The following is a 15,933-nucleotide window of genomic DNA, read 5'->3' as shown; positions in this document are numbered from 1 at the left end:
TGACATTGTTGTACCTCATTAGTAAGTATTGTCGTGAACAATCAGGTTTTCTTAGTCTGGAAAGAACTGAGCTGTGATTCGCTTGTAGAAGAAGTGCGTCTTTACACTCTCTGAGCTTTGTTATTAATCGAATGTTTATTGGTGGTGAAATCTAGTTCCCTTCCCTTGAACGAAGAGAGAGGTAAAGAATTTTTCTTGTTTTATTGTGATTATTATTATTTATGAACATATTTACGTGAGTTTGTTAATACGTATGAACAGTTGCAAGAAAATGAAGTTAGTTTCTTTCTTTCTAACATAATTTCAATTAATTTTAGACTGAATTTTGTTATTTACGGCAAAATTTGATTGCAATTTAATATCCCAGTAAACAATTAGAGATTTGAATGTTTAAGAAAACAAGGCATATTTAGCAACCGAGAATCTTGATGAAACAGTTAGAACCTTTAAGATTCTGGCGGTAAGTATGTGTACCACCTGATTTAACGATTAATAACCCTTAATTGTATATTTGTGGGTTTCGTATGATTCTCAAAGTAAACAGCTATCATTTCCTTAAACGGCATTAACCGATTGATCTTTGAATGGTGAAGTGTAGTGTTTTCTTTGCGGTACGGACTGAATTCTTAAATAATATTCAGACAATTTTCTGCTTCAGATACGGGGCACATAATGAGAAAAAGAATTCGAAATCTTTATATTTCTTGATACATCAATTTTGTTAAAGCTATTGACGTAAATACATCTATACAGAAGGGTCATTCCACCTAGGGAACGTCATCTGTTTACTCGGCATTGTTGTTACCTATAAAACGTTACATTACATTACATTACCTTACCTTACCTTACATTACATTTCATTACATTACATTACTTTACATTACATTCAGCTACCACAGACCCATCTAAGCGTAACTAATTCAAGTTAAATAAGCAATGTCTTAATCAAACTTTACTCAATTGTAAAGCATGTATAAAGGAAATACTTAGAATAAAGCCAATATATAAACTTCCTTTCCGTATAGACGTATTTACGTCAAATTCTCCGGAACCGTGGTTCCACTGACAACGTGTTTGCCATTTGTAAATTTGTTTTATATTATTTTTTTATTTAGTGTTCTGTCTGACGACAGGTCCATATGAACAGGATCCTTCCATCCTTTTCTCGGACTGGGACCTGTTCATATACGTTCTTGGCAGATGATCCAGAAGTGGTTTGCCATTGCCTTCTTCTGTGTGTGAATGGAGTAATTGTTGGGATGCCACGGAGAAACAGGAAAAGCCCCCGGAGGAAAACTCCGTGCCCAACACAGGTTATAAATCTGAGCACCGCCGGAAATCGAACCCGGGACCCCAGGATTACAAGGCCGGCGTTCTAACCGCTAGACCACCGTGGCGGCTTGTGCACCTTTAAAAATAATCCAATATACACATTTGATACGAATTATTACGATATTTCGTTATCATCGGTTGTTTTTGAGATATAATTTGTGGACACAATGTTAAAAAAAATACAACTATGGCCACCTGATGACAGCAACTAATTCACTTGCAATATTCGTATTTATCCCTGCTATATATTTACTTCCTCAATTTCCACATACATCATTCTGTTATCAAGGCTTGTTTCTTGGCTTTGAAACCCGGTTGTGGGTTATCGCCGCCTCCTTTCTGAGGTTTCTTGGGCTTCAAGTGCGCATTTATGACAAGAGGTGTGCACCTGGTACTGGCTAGGAAGCCTGAGGGAAAGAGACCGCTGGGGAGACCTAGACGTAGATGGTAGGATAATCTCAGGCGAGATCTATGGGAGATAGGAGTTGAAGGAGACTGATTTTGTTCGCCCAGGATATGGTCTGGTGGAAGACTTTGGTTAATTCGGTGATAAACCTTCGAGTTCTGTAAGCCATCTTGTTAGTTAGGAGTGACCAGCCCACTGACTCTGCACAATTTCTACTCAATCCTGATTTGACTACGAGAGTCACCTAGCAGGAGAGACTTGTGAGAGAAATGGCCGCTGAATTTTGCTTACGAAACATCTCGTATGATGCTCGTAAGGTTCTTTTAGAGCTTGTAGGATATTCTAAAATATGATTTGTTCTTCCATGGTCACGTGAATTTAAACACAGTGACAATATCAGCTAATCACTGAAGCAAGCTCTAACTCGTATTGTTGGTCTTGCCCATTGTTGATAATGCGACCCGTTGCTAGGCATAATAAATAAACGACAACTATTTGTTTTGTTGCAGTCAGAAGAACCATAAACGTGGAAAGTCTAGAGTAATAGAAAAATGATTGCGAGTAAAACGAATTATAATGTGAGAGAACAAGAACCTGCAGCTGAAGACATTCAAATTCACGGTATGGAGCGTGATCCTGAAATGGGTATTTATGGTAACTAACATCAGGGCCGTGCAGTCGGAGTCGGTGAGAAGGAACCGACTCCGACTCCGACTCCGACCTTCATATAAAATCTTAAGAACACTTTCGTTACCATTTGAGACGCCGACGGCCTCACGCTTAGGGAGATTCAATGATGCGTTAAACCACGTGGTGAGGGAATAATGCTTTGTAACTTTGGCTCGTGTACCGTAAGAATACAAACTGTCTAGAAATCAACCGATTTCTGCAATAACCATTAGACTTATATTTAAATTTAAGACTTAAATCTAAAAGTAGCCTGATGTTTCACGTGGTGCTGATGAAATCTCTAATAGTACAATTTACAATCTTAGTAGGGTTACCATTATTAATACATACTGAGTTTTCATGAAGGAGTCGGAGGGTTTATTTCTGACTCCACAGCCCTGATTAACATTGTACCTCAAGAACATACGTTTTTCTAATACCAAATGTCAAACACAAATGAAATCAATGCATAGCTTATAGATTTTTTATCCAAAAAAGTACACAAGGCCCGATAAATATGACCATAAGAATTCTCAGTACTGATATAAAGTTCTTTGTGTTTTAGGAATGAAACAGTATTTACTTGCATTTATGTCACCTGAAATGAATGGAACCATATTGGATGACATAAAATTCATCCTGTACTTAATCTACCTCTTCCTAATGTTAATAGGTAAGCAAATTTTGACTCACATGATTTCATCAGGAGTACAATGTAACTGATGCTCAGGCAGGGTACTGCAACCAAAAGGGTTTAATAAAACAGAGTACTTGTACTGCCTACATAGTAAAGTCCTATTTTCGATTTTATGTTATTATGTACAAATAAGATCATTTACCCACTCTCATTACGTAACATTAGCACCTTGTGACGTCTGCTTTATCAGAATGTGGATTTAACAGGAAAGGAAAACTGTAGTCAAATTTGGAATATGTAACCGACTAGATAGCTTACCGAAACCGAAGGTTCATCACCGAACTAACCAAAGCCCTCCACCGGACCCTGCCTTGGGCCAACAAAATCCAGTCTCCTTCAACTCGTATCTCCCATAGATCCCACCTGACATTATCCTCCCTTCTACGTCTAGGTCTCCCCAGTGATCTCTTCCCCTCAGGCTTCCCAGCCAATACCCGGTGCACATCTTTTATCCCATCCATACGCGCTACATGTCCCGCCCATCTCACTCTTCTCGACTTAATCACCCTGATAATGCTTTGGAGGATTACAAATTTTTAAGTAGTTTTTGTATAGTTTTCTCCAGACACCGTCGTCTTCTCCCCTGGCCCCAAATATTGGACTACACACAATTTCAAATAAATTTTCTGTGATTTGGAATATTCACTCATTTTGATATTTATTTAATCAAGATACACATTAACTCTTGGTTAGCTAAACAGTGATACAAATACTTCACGTTACATAATCATAAATTTCATTGTCGATAAAGCTAATCAATAGTGCAGTTGTTAAATCTGTAGGGAACACAATGTTTTTCATTTATCTTAAATACGTGAAGCAAATAATTTCCCAAAGGAATGTTATAGATCTTCACGAGTTCCGTATTTTACACCAGTTCCTAAAGCCTTCTTTGAGAAATGTGAATTCCTGGTAAATATTCGGTCATGCCACAGCCCTGAATTATAAAAATGATTCAGTATATGTATTTCAACTGATAAAGTGAGAAATTTATAGTTTTATTTCAACTTAGATAAAAGTCTGTAATTGTTTAAATAACACACCTCTTTTAATATCTCTTCCTGCTCCTGTGATCTAAGTTCTACCGCCTGAAATTATTTCATTTACTGAAAGTGTCACTTTATTTTCTCAGGAATATTGGGCAATTCACCCAACATAGGTTATTGGTGCAAAAATCATGTTTGTGATTCGATTGTGAACACTAATTTTCAAGATGGTACTGAAGAAAGAAACTTCTATAACATATCAAGCATAACTCAATTCTGGAAGGTATGAATTTAAGATAAATATGCGATTGAGACTTACATAAATGCTGTTAAGCAGAGATAATGAAGTGATTTAAGAAACTCATTTGCTAATTAAGTTATTAAGCAGTCGACATTATTACTATAAAAAAGTTATCCAACTATACAAGAAATTTTCTATTATGGTACCAGAAGGTTAATTAATATCACTTTAAAGTCAGTGTCCATACAACCAAATCCGACCTGATGTACCCAAATGGTCTCTTTCTACCAAGTCTTAGAAATAAAATTTTGTATGAATTCCATCTGTCTGCATAATTTTTGTATGGCCTGCCAATCTGAATTTTCCAGATTTAACCCCCCTGACAGCATTATGCAATACTCCCCATTGTCATAATATTTCTTCTATCTTGCTGCAAAAACATAGCTCTATAAATTTTAATCTTCAGGTTTTCAAAAGACGACATGACGGTTAACTCTCTGTGGCATATTATTGTAAACATTCACAACTTCTGTCTATATTCAAGATGAAATAAATAGCACATTTTATTAGGGATTGAAAATTTGTACTATTAACCACCCAGCACAATTTACACGGGAAAACCACGAGAGATGAAATGGATAGGAAAGATAATGTTCAAGAAACATGTTCATAATTTTGATTGAAAAACTCAAGGAAAAAGCCCACTTGGAAAACATTGGCATATATAAAAGAACAGTATTAAAATGTGTCCTGGAAGAAGGCAGGCTTTTTTCAGCATCACCACATTTATTTAAAAAAATCATAGATCATCTGATTAACTGCAAATTAGCTGCTAAAAGAGTATTATATATCATAAAGAGTTAGTGACTGATAGTTTATATTTAAATAATGGTTTCAGAATGCACTGCTCTGTACAGTCGGTATATAATTTACGATCATTGTGTTTATAAGCGATTAACTAATTTTGTTTTCAGTTCGCAGAAACTGTAATGATCGACAATATATACGGGAAATCCGAAAACGATACACATCAAACATTAGTGTTGCAAGATAGTAAGCTAGTTAGAGTACCACGCCTACGACAGGTTTGTATATTTTCCTTTATAACGTAACATTTTAAGTGAAGAAAGTTGCAATTCTTTAGATATTACATGATTTATGATTTATAAATTAATCTGATTTTTCAACTGTGAATATTAAAAACATTATAGTGAATTCAGTAATGACAAGATACGTTCATATGAACTGTTTCATCATTCAGCATGTCCAATCAATAGGTGTCCCGTTACTAAGGCACAGGACTTTTGTGTGTATTGGAGTAACTGGAATGCAAATAGAACTTTATATTCTACAGGTGAGAGTGAAAAATGATTCGTGCGTAGTAAATCAATCATCATGTTATGAATTATATTCACGTTGGTACGAAGATACAAAACCATTTGGGCCAGGAAATGGAACAGCGTAAGTTTTCAATTAATATTTCAGCAGAATATTTTATTGATGTATATCAAAATATTCCCTTTGTGTTTATAGGAAAACATTTGAAAGATATATTTAAACACCACACAGACGCCTCTATAAAAGTGATTGAGGAATTGGAACTGTTATTAGCAGATACATTTTGTCTGTGTAGTGCAACATAGTTTTCTGATTTCTTTTAGGACTTCTTCAAGAAAGTAATACTACAGTGTGTGTGTGTGTGTGTGTCTGTATTATGTAGTAAATCCATACGAAAATTCTAAAGCTTGCAGACAAACATTTAAAGCTGAGATTTGGTTATTCACAAGTGAATTAATATTAGATCTTCCTGCCAACTCATATGCATGTATTAGATGGAAGAATTTATATTAATTGGAGGTTAATTCATTTACTAGGCTGAACCAATCTTCCTTTCTTGAATAACCTCTAAACGCAGATGTACACAACCAGAAATAATATTTCTGTGTTTGTATATTGGAATTAAAACAAGCAGACTAATTTACTTTGGTTTGATACTTTGACGACTCTTTCTCCAAGTGCCTGAGCATCGCGAGTCCTTACTTTTTCGTTGGCTTTGATCTATTAATATTTGGTAAGACTCCTTGTATGAGGGATCGGCCCGTTGCAAGGCCTCTAGCTATACTCAGATCAGCATAACACAGATAAACACGGACAAACACGCATGGTTTAGAGGGTTTCGAACCCTTGGTCCCAGTGACCAAGATCAATGCCTCAGACCGCGCGGCCACTGCGACGGCTTCCAGACTAATTTACTGTTTCTGACTACAGGTGGACTTATTCCAGTGCATATGAACTGGGTGGTTCCAGTCTTACGTTAAAATGGTTAACGTATGGTGGCGGAGGATATTATGAAGATCTGTCACTCAACCGTAGCGAAGCCATTGAGAAATTGCTTATCTTGAAGAATAATCATTGGATTACAGGAAGAACAAGAGCCATTTTCCTTGACTTAATTGTCTATAATTCAAATGTCGATGCAATCTTCACTGTGAAGTGAGTTCTCACTTTCAAATTCTTATCTTTGTCACAAATATTTATATTTTCTATATAAATTACTTTGCCATCAAGAGAGTTCAGTAGAATCACGCGGGGCTGGAGTAGAAAGGTCTGCAATCTGGTGTTGTCTGCATCACGTTACTTGGCATCTGTTCGCATAATAAGTGATTTTGGTCCAGATTAATATTGGGAAGCCTGAGGAGAAGAGACCGCTGGGAAGACCTAGATGTAGATGCGAGGATAATGTCAGGCAGGATCCATGGGTGATAGGAATTGAAGGAGACTGTATTCTGTTGGCCCAGGACAGGGACTGGTGGAGGTCTTTGGTTAATTCGGTGATGTATCTTCGCGTTCCGTAAGGCATCTAGTTAGTTAGTTAGTTAATATGCCCCCAAATCACAAAATGTTTCTTGCCTGGTATAATGTTGTCCAATAGCTACATTTCTGTGGTACTTACACTGCATATTTCAGTGAGGAAAGTTATTTTGGGCAGTAGCACTTAACAATAACAATAAAAATAAGAATAATCCGTGGCGTAACAGCCCCCTGAGAGCCAAAGTCGACTAGCTTGACTGCTGGCCTCACGTTCACACGGCTAAGCAGAGGTGAACGATCATCCAAACAGATACAGAGTGACGTGTGGTCAGCACGACGAACCCCCAGCCATTGCTAGCTTTCATGACCGGATTAAGCTACTCATTGTAGCTCCCCAATTTCCTCACGATGCTGGGTTGGCACCGGTCCCAGACATTGGTCGAAAATCTCATGAGAAATTTATTTCCCCGACAATCGAACCAGCGCGCATTCCGTATCGCCGGTCCGAAGCATGATGCCTCAGACCGCGCGACTACGGCGCGGGACGTAGCATTTATCAGGGTATGCAAAAAGCATGTCATACTAACTTTACTCCCTCGTGGACACAATTCTGCTATGAGCCAAGTTAAATGACACAGACAGTGCAAGTGGTAATTATGTTAATTTGGGTGAGAATGTAAATGCCATTAAGAATCACATATAGGCTGTTTACAGGCTAACAAAGGAACTAGTGTACAAGTCAATATAAATACAAATAAAACTGAGGCATAAAAAATGTGGAACGCAGTCACAATTAAGTACAATATCTTTAATATTAACCATTTAATGCATCCTTTCGATAAACTGCATAACAGGACGGTCATGCATATCCACGTATTAACATCAGAAATCTGGCAAATTATATTTGAGATTTGTATCACGTGATGTAACTTCTGTTTGTCATGAACATCATGTCAAATGCTATACCACTTTTCCAAAAAAAAAATCACTGTACAAGAATGACACTGAACATAAAATATAGATCTCATTCAGGTCTACAATTTTAATTTGAAACATTTTTCCTCACAGTAAATATTTTTTTAAATACAAGTTAAAACAAATTATGACTATATAATGTGACATCTGTGGTGTGGAATTTCCTGCAATACGAGTAGATCTCCAATGAATGAACATCTAGAACAGTGAGGTGCTACTGTATTCCTGAGAAAAATCTACTCCATGAAATGAAGTCTCTCTTGATAAGCGAAAAGTTTCTTAAGTAGTCAAGAAATCCCCTGTCATTTACGGTGAACTGTGTAATTTTCATTTTTAATTAATCTTAAGCCCCATATTAAATGTGGGCCTAAATACATGCACGAGCATTATAACCAAAAGGTATCTTGTTAGTTCCACCCAAGAGTACAGCTTAAGCAAGTGGTGATTACCGAAATTCTTTATGTCTTTATTAACAGGCTTCTTATTGAGAACATACCAAGACGAGGAATCTGCACATCTTACTACCGCGAGATAGTGAAGCTTCATCAACTTTTGACCGCGTATGACTACTTTGTCGCAGTCTGTGAATGGCTGTTCGTAGCATCCTTTCTTTTCTGCATCATAAAAGTGATATTGTATCTTTTGGTCTCAACGAATGGATACCCGGAATTTGCATTAGCATTTTCGATTGTGACAGTTTTTATGGTAAGTTTCTCTACTCTGCCTTAAGATAATATACAGATTGAATGAAAGTATTATTGCCTTCAACCATTTCATGTTGACATTAATATTTAAGATACAAGAATCATATTTCTAAGACGCTCATTGGTGTTTGAAAGACGTGATTTGCAAACTACGTAAGACGTAAGATGTCACTTTCTTTCCATGGTCTCTCACTCTGATGGAAGAAAACAGATTTCAGGCGTTTGAGAAAAGGGAACTGGGAAAAAGTTGAAGGAGACTGGATTTTGTTGGCACGGGAACGAGTCCGGTGGAGGGCTTTAGTTAATTCGGTGATGAACCTTCAGGTTCCATAAGCTGTCTAGTTAGTTGATTAGTTATTAAACTTAGAATAAATAGGCATTTGCTACTTCCTGTGTGGTTTCTGTTCATTTTTAAGTTACTCATGCAATTGGACCATTTAAATAACAATTAAATAACCCACAGAGTACCTTTTAATGGTCTATTTTGTTTCAATGCAGTCTAATGAACTTCATTCTTTTGGTGTTTGTAATTCTATGCTTGTGTTCTTTCTTTCCTAGTCGCCTGAATATGCTTTTATAATCTTCCGAATCTACAGCTATGTCGTCATTGAATCACAAATAACTCAAAATATTCCAGAGCAGAAAGTGAAAAACGTTGAATCATTTTATTTTCATAAAATATATGACGACGTAGCAACTCTTCTTCTGTTACTTACAGCCGGTCTCCAAATTTTCATATTCACCACTTTCAAATACACCTCGTCGCTTTTCAAGGTAAGTGAATATCTAATTTTGACATTCTGCAATTTTGGTATGATTCGTAGTTGATGCTGATTTATAAAGTTGGTACCAGATTCTAATGAGATGATGTTGATGTAACTTCGTAAACAAAATGGTATTTAATGCCTTCCCTTTTTATTTTACAGCGCTTCAAGAAGATTATTGCAATTTCAGTTGCCATCATCTGTATTTTTGTGACATGCCTTCATAAGAGGAACCACAATTATTGTAGTTATAAGTTTTGTTGTTAATTTCCATGGATTCCTGATATAGTACCAACCCGGAGATCCGAATGAGGGTAAGTTTTGTCTCCAGAATTCTTCTTCTCAGGACTTTCCATTTTTTTGGGCGTCAGTTCCGTAGAACAAGGGATATCTCAAGGATCCTTAATGTGGTGTTTTCCCGTTGCCTTCCACATTCTGTGCCCTTGTCCACGTGTGGTTCATCCTCCTTTGGTGGTGACTTCTCTCCCCCGGAGACAAGAGGGCGTCCCTACTCCATCATGCGACGGAGGAGAATACAAACCTCCACTCTGTGAAGATGCTGTTGGAGGTGGTAGAGGGAGACCTCTTATACCGGCGGTCACTCGGTTTGTGGACGGGTGAGGGGTGAGACAAGGGTGTCGTATGTCCCTGATAATGTTCAATATATACGGGGGGAAATTGACATAGGAAGCCTTCGAGGATATAGGCGGGGTAGTAGTAATAGGAGAGAGCGAAGAGGAATTACAGATAATGATGGAAAGGATAAAGGAAAATGGTGAGGAGTATGGCATGAATAAGTCGATAGTGATGAAAGTTTCAAAAGAGTACGAACCAATCAACATAGAGATAGAAAGGAACAAAATTGGAACAAATATGGTCGTTGAAATACCTGGGGAGTCATAACATCGAATGGAAATTGTACTGAAGAGATAAGGAGCGGGTTGGCACAGGGAGAGACAGTTTACACTAGTGTGAATTTGTATTTGAGAAAAATCAACCTTGAATTATTTAACCCTAAGAAAATTCTCAAAAGATTATACAAATGCAAGAAAATTCTGCATGCATCTGACTCTTCTAAGTTAAATCTTCAGGTCACAATAACCTCCTACTGTCTAATAGCCAGGATAAAATCCATGCCGCGGGTAAGTAGGTTCTGATGAGGTGCAGGGGGAATGTTTCCTATCATGTGGACTAGAGGGCTGCTATTGGTGGGAATTGTGACACGCCAGAGTTTTACTCTACTACACAGACTTAAAACATCAAGCAGTTACGAGTGGCGTGTAGTGAATGTATCTCTAATGTATTCTGTGTGTGTTGCGATAATATTCTAGATTAAATAACTGTGCCGCTGTGAGGTAATCTTAAAGCTATTCCCATTAGGACATACGAAAGCTTGCTGCCTGTTGTTTGTTCAGTGGTCGTGGAAAGAATGCTTTTAAGATAGGTAGTAGCAATTCGTCTTTCACCGCGAAATATTGTGCTTCCGCGTATATCGACTTCCTGGCAGGGATTTTTTCCTTGTCGGTGGAAAGTGGATTTCAACATCCTGACAACAGTAATTAGGACTACTTACCCTTGAGACTTTGAATCTGACAGGCTCCACTAACCACTTATTAGGATTCGACTGAAAAGTATAAACCAAGTTTTAACATTGACAACAGAGCATTTCCCTCTTAAAGTAAATAATAGTTTTTTCTTGTACAAAACAATAAAATAAATAAACAACAAGGAAATGTAAGAAATGTATTGGTGACAAATTAGTACAAACATCGACAATTCTAGTAACCTTAATAATTTACTGATTCTTTCTTTAATCACAGGTGAATGATTTCCAAACATTTTCGACGACTGCCTCAACACTTTGAAAAATTGATGTCAAAACTTGGATATGAAAGGAAGAATGGCGGGGAAGATAATAATCCAGATAATGACAAATATTCATACAAAGAACATATATAACTTTTACTAAATTAAATTTAAAAATATTATTGTCTAGTTAATTCTGATTTAGTACAGATTTCTATGTGTATTTATTTAATAACATATTACAGTAATTCAAATCTAAAAGTTTGTAATGATGGTGCGTTTTTAAAATAAAAATTATTCAGGATGCTTTCCATCGTCCAATAACGTCATAAAATTGCACGACGTTTCGGAGATGGGACTCTGTCTCCGTCTTCAGGTATACCTACTCAGTTGGGAACAATAGATTGACCTTATCCCTATTACCTGGGTCTGGAGATAGGAATTAGCTCTACGGATTAGTCCTAGCTGATAGAGTCCCATCTTCGAAACGAGTAAATTTATGATTTTTTTAGACGATGGAGAACACCCAGAAAAAATTATATTTTACTACAGTTATATTCATTATCTCTTCAGAAAGAAATTCAATATTTAAGACAAAATGTTGTTGATTAATATTTCTATTACAATACAGAACACTACTAAAATTAAATTTGCATGAACTTATTTTTGATATCTTAGTGAGTAGCTTTATTTTGCATGTTTGCCCAGTGATAATATTTAGCCTTATTAAAATGTGTTTATGTGTAATAAAATCATATGCTGAGCGGAGGACTGCTTTACTTTTAAATATTTATGTTTACAAATGAAATTGTTTCGACATAGTCGTTAGGTTTCAGTATATTTCGTGAGTCGACTTCTCCCCCCACCCCCAATGAATTAATAGTCCATGGGCAACGACTGGGCTATGCGAAGTTTCTTTGTTTCCCGCGTGGCGGTGCGCGTATCGTTCTTTAGGTGTGTGATGTGTTTAACGAGTGGGTTCGCTTTTCTGATCATTAATACTTTCGGAAGGGCTCGGATGCTTTGTTAAACGTGTCTCAGGTGTTATTTAGGCAAGAAATTTTTCAGTTTTCTTCGTGCTAGAAGTGAGTCTCGCATTGTGTGAGCTACTACGAACTTTTAACGTCTTCACTTTTTATTGGTCACGTGATCCTGATATTGCATTTGTGTAATTTCCTTCAGTGGTCAGCGAATGCATTCGGAGCATCGCACAAAGAAACAAGTGAGTGACGTAAAACTTAACTTTGTTCCTGCGCCTAAACCACTGCACTAAATGGCCGATAGTAGCAAGTTTAACGCTGCGTCCGCTTAACCCGGAGTTTTCTCCTGAACTCAGTGCATACGAGTCTGGATGGTTCCAAGGACAGGTCTTGACATGACGGCGAATAGAAAAAAATGTTTTTGCTGGAATAGGAACACCGGTCGCCCACCTACTTCGCACACTACTACAATGCTATCTCGAATCGTCCTGATATTTGATTTTAAAATCAGGTTAACTCCGTCACCCCCCTTTATAGTGCCGGGAGGAATCCGAGATGGCGGAAGCCCTGGCCGACAGCCTTGAGGTCCAGTTCCAGCCGGTAGACAACCCGTCGGACCCGGCTGCAATTGACATGGTTAACGAGGCGATGCGAGCATACGTGTATGCCCCCGCAAATGAACCCAAATTAACCAGTCCCTCGGAGGTCGCCCAGGCCATCAAGGAACTCAAGATTGGCAAGGCTCCGGGCCCCAACGGTATACCGAACAGGATCCTGAGACATCTCCCACGACGCGCGGTAACCTTTCTCACGAAAGTGTTCAACGCGGTCCTCCGCAGGCAGCACTTTCCCTCGGCATGGAAACACTGAAACCGGGGAAGGACCCCACGCTACCTTCTTCCTATAGACCCATCAGTCTTCTCGACACGGTCGGCAAACTCTGCGAGAAAATCCTACTAACGAGGGTCCTACACGAGGTCAGCGAACGCGGGCTGCTGCGCGACGAGCAGTTTGGATTTCGACCCAGACACAGCACGTCGTTGCAGCTGGATCGCCTCGTCGAAAGGGTCAACAGAAACCTTGATGAGAAGCGGCTAACCGGCGCGGTTTTCCTGGACGTGGCCAAAGCCTTCGACACAGTCTGGGCCCAAGGCCTCCTATACAAACTGGCCGTCCTCAACTTCCCGTCGTACATGGTAAAAACCATCTCTTCCTACCTCGCTGACCGGACATTCCAAACGTCCTTCCGTCGGCCACGTCCACGTCCACACGTCGTGCCATGCGGGCCGGAGTTGAGCAGGGCGGACTCGTCTCCCCTGTGCTCTTCAGTATCTATGTCAACGACATACCCACGCCGTCCCGCCACATCGAGTTAGCACAGTACGCGGACGAGACGGCTCTAGTAGCCACGTCCAGTAGCCCAACGCTTCTCGTCGGGTATCTGGAGACCTACCTCAGTAGACTTGAGCTCTGGCTCAGGGCCTGGAGGATTGCTATCAACGTCTCGAAGAGCACCGCGGTTCTCTTCATTTCCGCGAGAAGACACATCCAACAGCCCAGAGCGGTGCAGTTTCTCGGACAGCCGATCCAATGGGTCAAAACAGCGCGGTATCTGGGGGTAACCCTTGACGCCGGGCTTACCTGGTCGGCGCACGTCAACCAGGTGGAAAAGACGGCGTGCTAGGCCCGCTCCGTAATAAGAGAAGTGGCCTGTCCATCATTAACGGTGTACTACTCTATAAGCAGCTCATCCGTCCCATGATGGATTACGCATGCCCGATCTGGAGGTCAGCTGCCCACAGCCACGTCCGGAAGCTGCAAGTGTCTCCGCATTGTTACTAACGCGCCCTGGTACGTTAGTAACAGGCAAATACATGAGGATCTGGGGGTCCCTTTCTTTGCCGACCACACCAGAGCACTGACCGAGCGATTTGACTCGAAGTTAGCTGGTGTGGGGAACCCCTTAGTCCGGCAACTCGGGAGGCACTCGTGCCGAACAAGGGCTGCCAGAGGTCGCCCAATTGCAACCGAGGGCGACTGATGTTCAGCAGGCCAGCCGAGGCTGTCCCCAAAAGACGGCCAAGTCAGCACAACGAGTGGTTAGACTACTCGGCTACCCTGACTGAGGTTTTCCGTGCTTTCCTCAGTTGTAAGGCGAATGCCAGGGTATAATCTAATAGGGGCACGGCCCGCCACCCCCAATCACTGAGGTTCTCAGCTGAAGTGATCTCCCCCCCCCCAAGCCGCAGATGCCTTCAACCGAAGGGGTCTCTCCCTCTGTGGGTTCAAACCTCAGAGAACCAACGAACCAAATTCTTTGGACAAGTTGCCTGACGGGAAACCCTCCCATCAGCAGCAACGGACCCTAGTTTGATTAGTCGAGGTTCCTGCCACGACAAATCCTCCGTTAGCTTAAGCAAATTCCCGTTTCAGTTACAAGGCTCTGTTTACCATTTCCAGCATTGCGTTTCGTACGCAGGAATGATGTTACCTTGCTCAGGACTGCGCCCTGAGTTAGCCTTTTGGTTGGTTGGTTGGAGATCTTCATGCGGATGTGTGAATTCTTTCCTGCCCGCAGAGAGCGTTAGTCGCTGGCATTAAGCCTGTGACTGAGTGACTGTAGTGAACGCCCGTCGGATTTTCATTTACCGCGAAATGACGGAACGACTTGAGCACGGAATTCCATCAAATTTTGCCAAACGCTTGGCGATACCCAAGTGGAAACCATTCGGAAGATTCAGCAGACGTTCGGCGAGATGCCATGAGCATCACACGAATTAAGGAGTGGTACAACCGCTTCAAAGATGGCCTCACGTCGGTGGAGGGCGAATCACGTTCCGGTAGACGAGGTCATTGACCAAGTGCGGACATTGGTCATGCAGGACCGTCGTGTCACCGTCCGAGAACTTGCGGACGAGGAAGGGGATAAGCATTCCATTTAGAGCGAGGATTTGGACATACTGGTTTTAATTCCCCTTAAAAGTCTGTCAATCTCGGCCAGGCTTGAACCTGCGACCCTTGGGGTTGGTGGTGGTCTTGGTAACTGCTAGTCCACTGAAGGCTTATTCTTAAGGAAATCTTCTGTGATGATGCCTATCAAAATCAGTCATTCGGGTGCCTGGAATACATGAAACATTTACTTAAATGGGGGAAGGGATCGCCCCTTCTTTTTGTCTACAGTCATGTAGTACATCAGATACAACTTTAAAGCTGAAATCTAAAATGTATTTGTCAGTAATATGCAGTTTGATTTAAATTGTGTCATAATTAAGCATTTCACTAACTAAATTTTATTTGTTTCAGAATTTGTTATATATGAATATTTAATTTCTTTAGTGCAAAAATAAGGGTGCTTGCTACTCACACACTGTTTCTTAAAATAAAACATAAAAATTTGTGAGAGATCATGAGAGAAATGGACTTACAGTTACTGTTCTCCACTGCTTCCATGAACCTAACCTAACCTCACTCTCCCATAAGTTGTCATCCTCTGTGCCACCTTCTTCTTAAAACTGTCATAGTCATATGTTCTGTGCTGGGCATTTTCCAAGCAGACTGGGCT

At 40.0% G+C, this 15,933-nt stretch overlaps 1 protein-coding gene across 4 annotated transcripts; it reads left to right on the top strand.

Annotated features, from left to right (window-relative positions):
• Positions 1–51: 51 nt before the first annotated feature.
• Positions 52–12,159, top strand: LOC110839625 (polycystin-2). Of its 4 annotated transcripts, none has more exons than XM_087345812.1 (11): positions 52–181; positions 2,248–2,359; positions 2,973–3,080; positions 4,237–4,373; positions 5,306–5,416; positions 5,686–5,792; positions 6,600–6,824; positions 8,594–8,822; positions 9,380–9,595; positions 9,748–9,899; positions 11,406–12,159. In XM_087345812.1, the coding sequence occupies exons 2-10, from the start codon at positions 2,290–2,292 to the stop codon at positions 9,850–9,852; spliced, it is 1,308 nt and encodes a 435-aa protein (XP_087201938.1). In that variant the 5' UTR covers positions 52–181; positions 2,248–2,289; the 3' UTR covers positions 9,853–9,899; positions 11,406–12,159. The 4 variants fall into 4 exon arrangements, with proteins under 4 accessions (XP_087201938.1, XP_087201939.1, XP_087201941.1 ...); XM_087345813.1 differs by lacking the exon at positions 11,406–12,159 and adding an exon at positions 10,677–10,731; XM_087345815.1 differs by lacking the exon at positions 9,380–9,595.
• Positions 12,160–15,933: the final 3,774 nt, after the last annotated feature.

Source organism: Zootermopsis nevadensis, unplaced genomic scaffold (assembly GCF_977971745.1).
Source record: "Zootermopsis nevadensis isolate Lab colony 2312 unplaced genomic scaffold, Znev_1.0 Znev_ptg000009l, whole genome shotgun sequence".
Classification (NCBI taxonomy): Eukaryota; Metazoa; Arthropoda; class Insecta; order Blattodea; family Termopsidae; genus Zootermopsis; species Zootermopsis nevadensis.
The sequence above is the reverse complement of the archived record's forward strand: the minus strand, read 5'-3'. Positions and strand labels throughout refer to the sequence as shown.

Bases quoted from the DNA above. Each gene is read 5' to 3' on its own strand.
- LOC110839625 (XM_087345812.1), top strand. From the start codon at position 2,290: ATGATTGCGAGTAAAACGAATTATAATGTGAGAGAACAAGAACCTGCA. The intron at 3,081-4,236 runs GTAAGCAAATTT...TTATTTTCTCAG, and splicing joins CCTCTTCCTAATGTTAATAG to GAATATTGGGCAATTCACCC. The intron at 4,374-5,305 runs GTATGAATTTAA...TTTTGTTTTCAG, and splicing joins GCATAACTCAATTCTGGAAG to TTCGCAGAAACTGTAATGAT.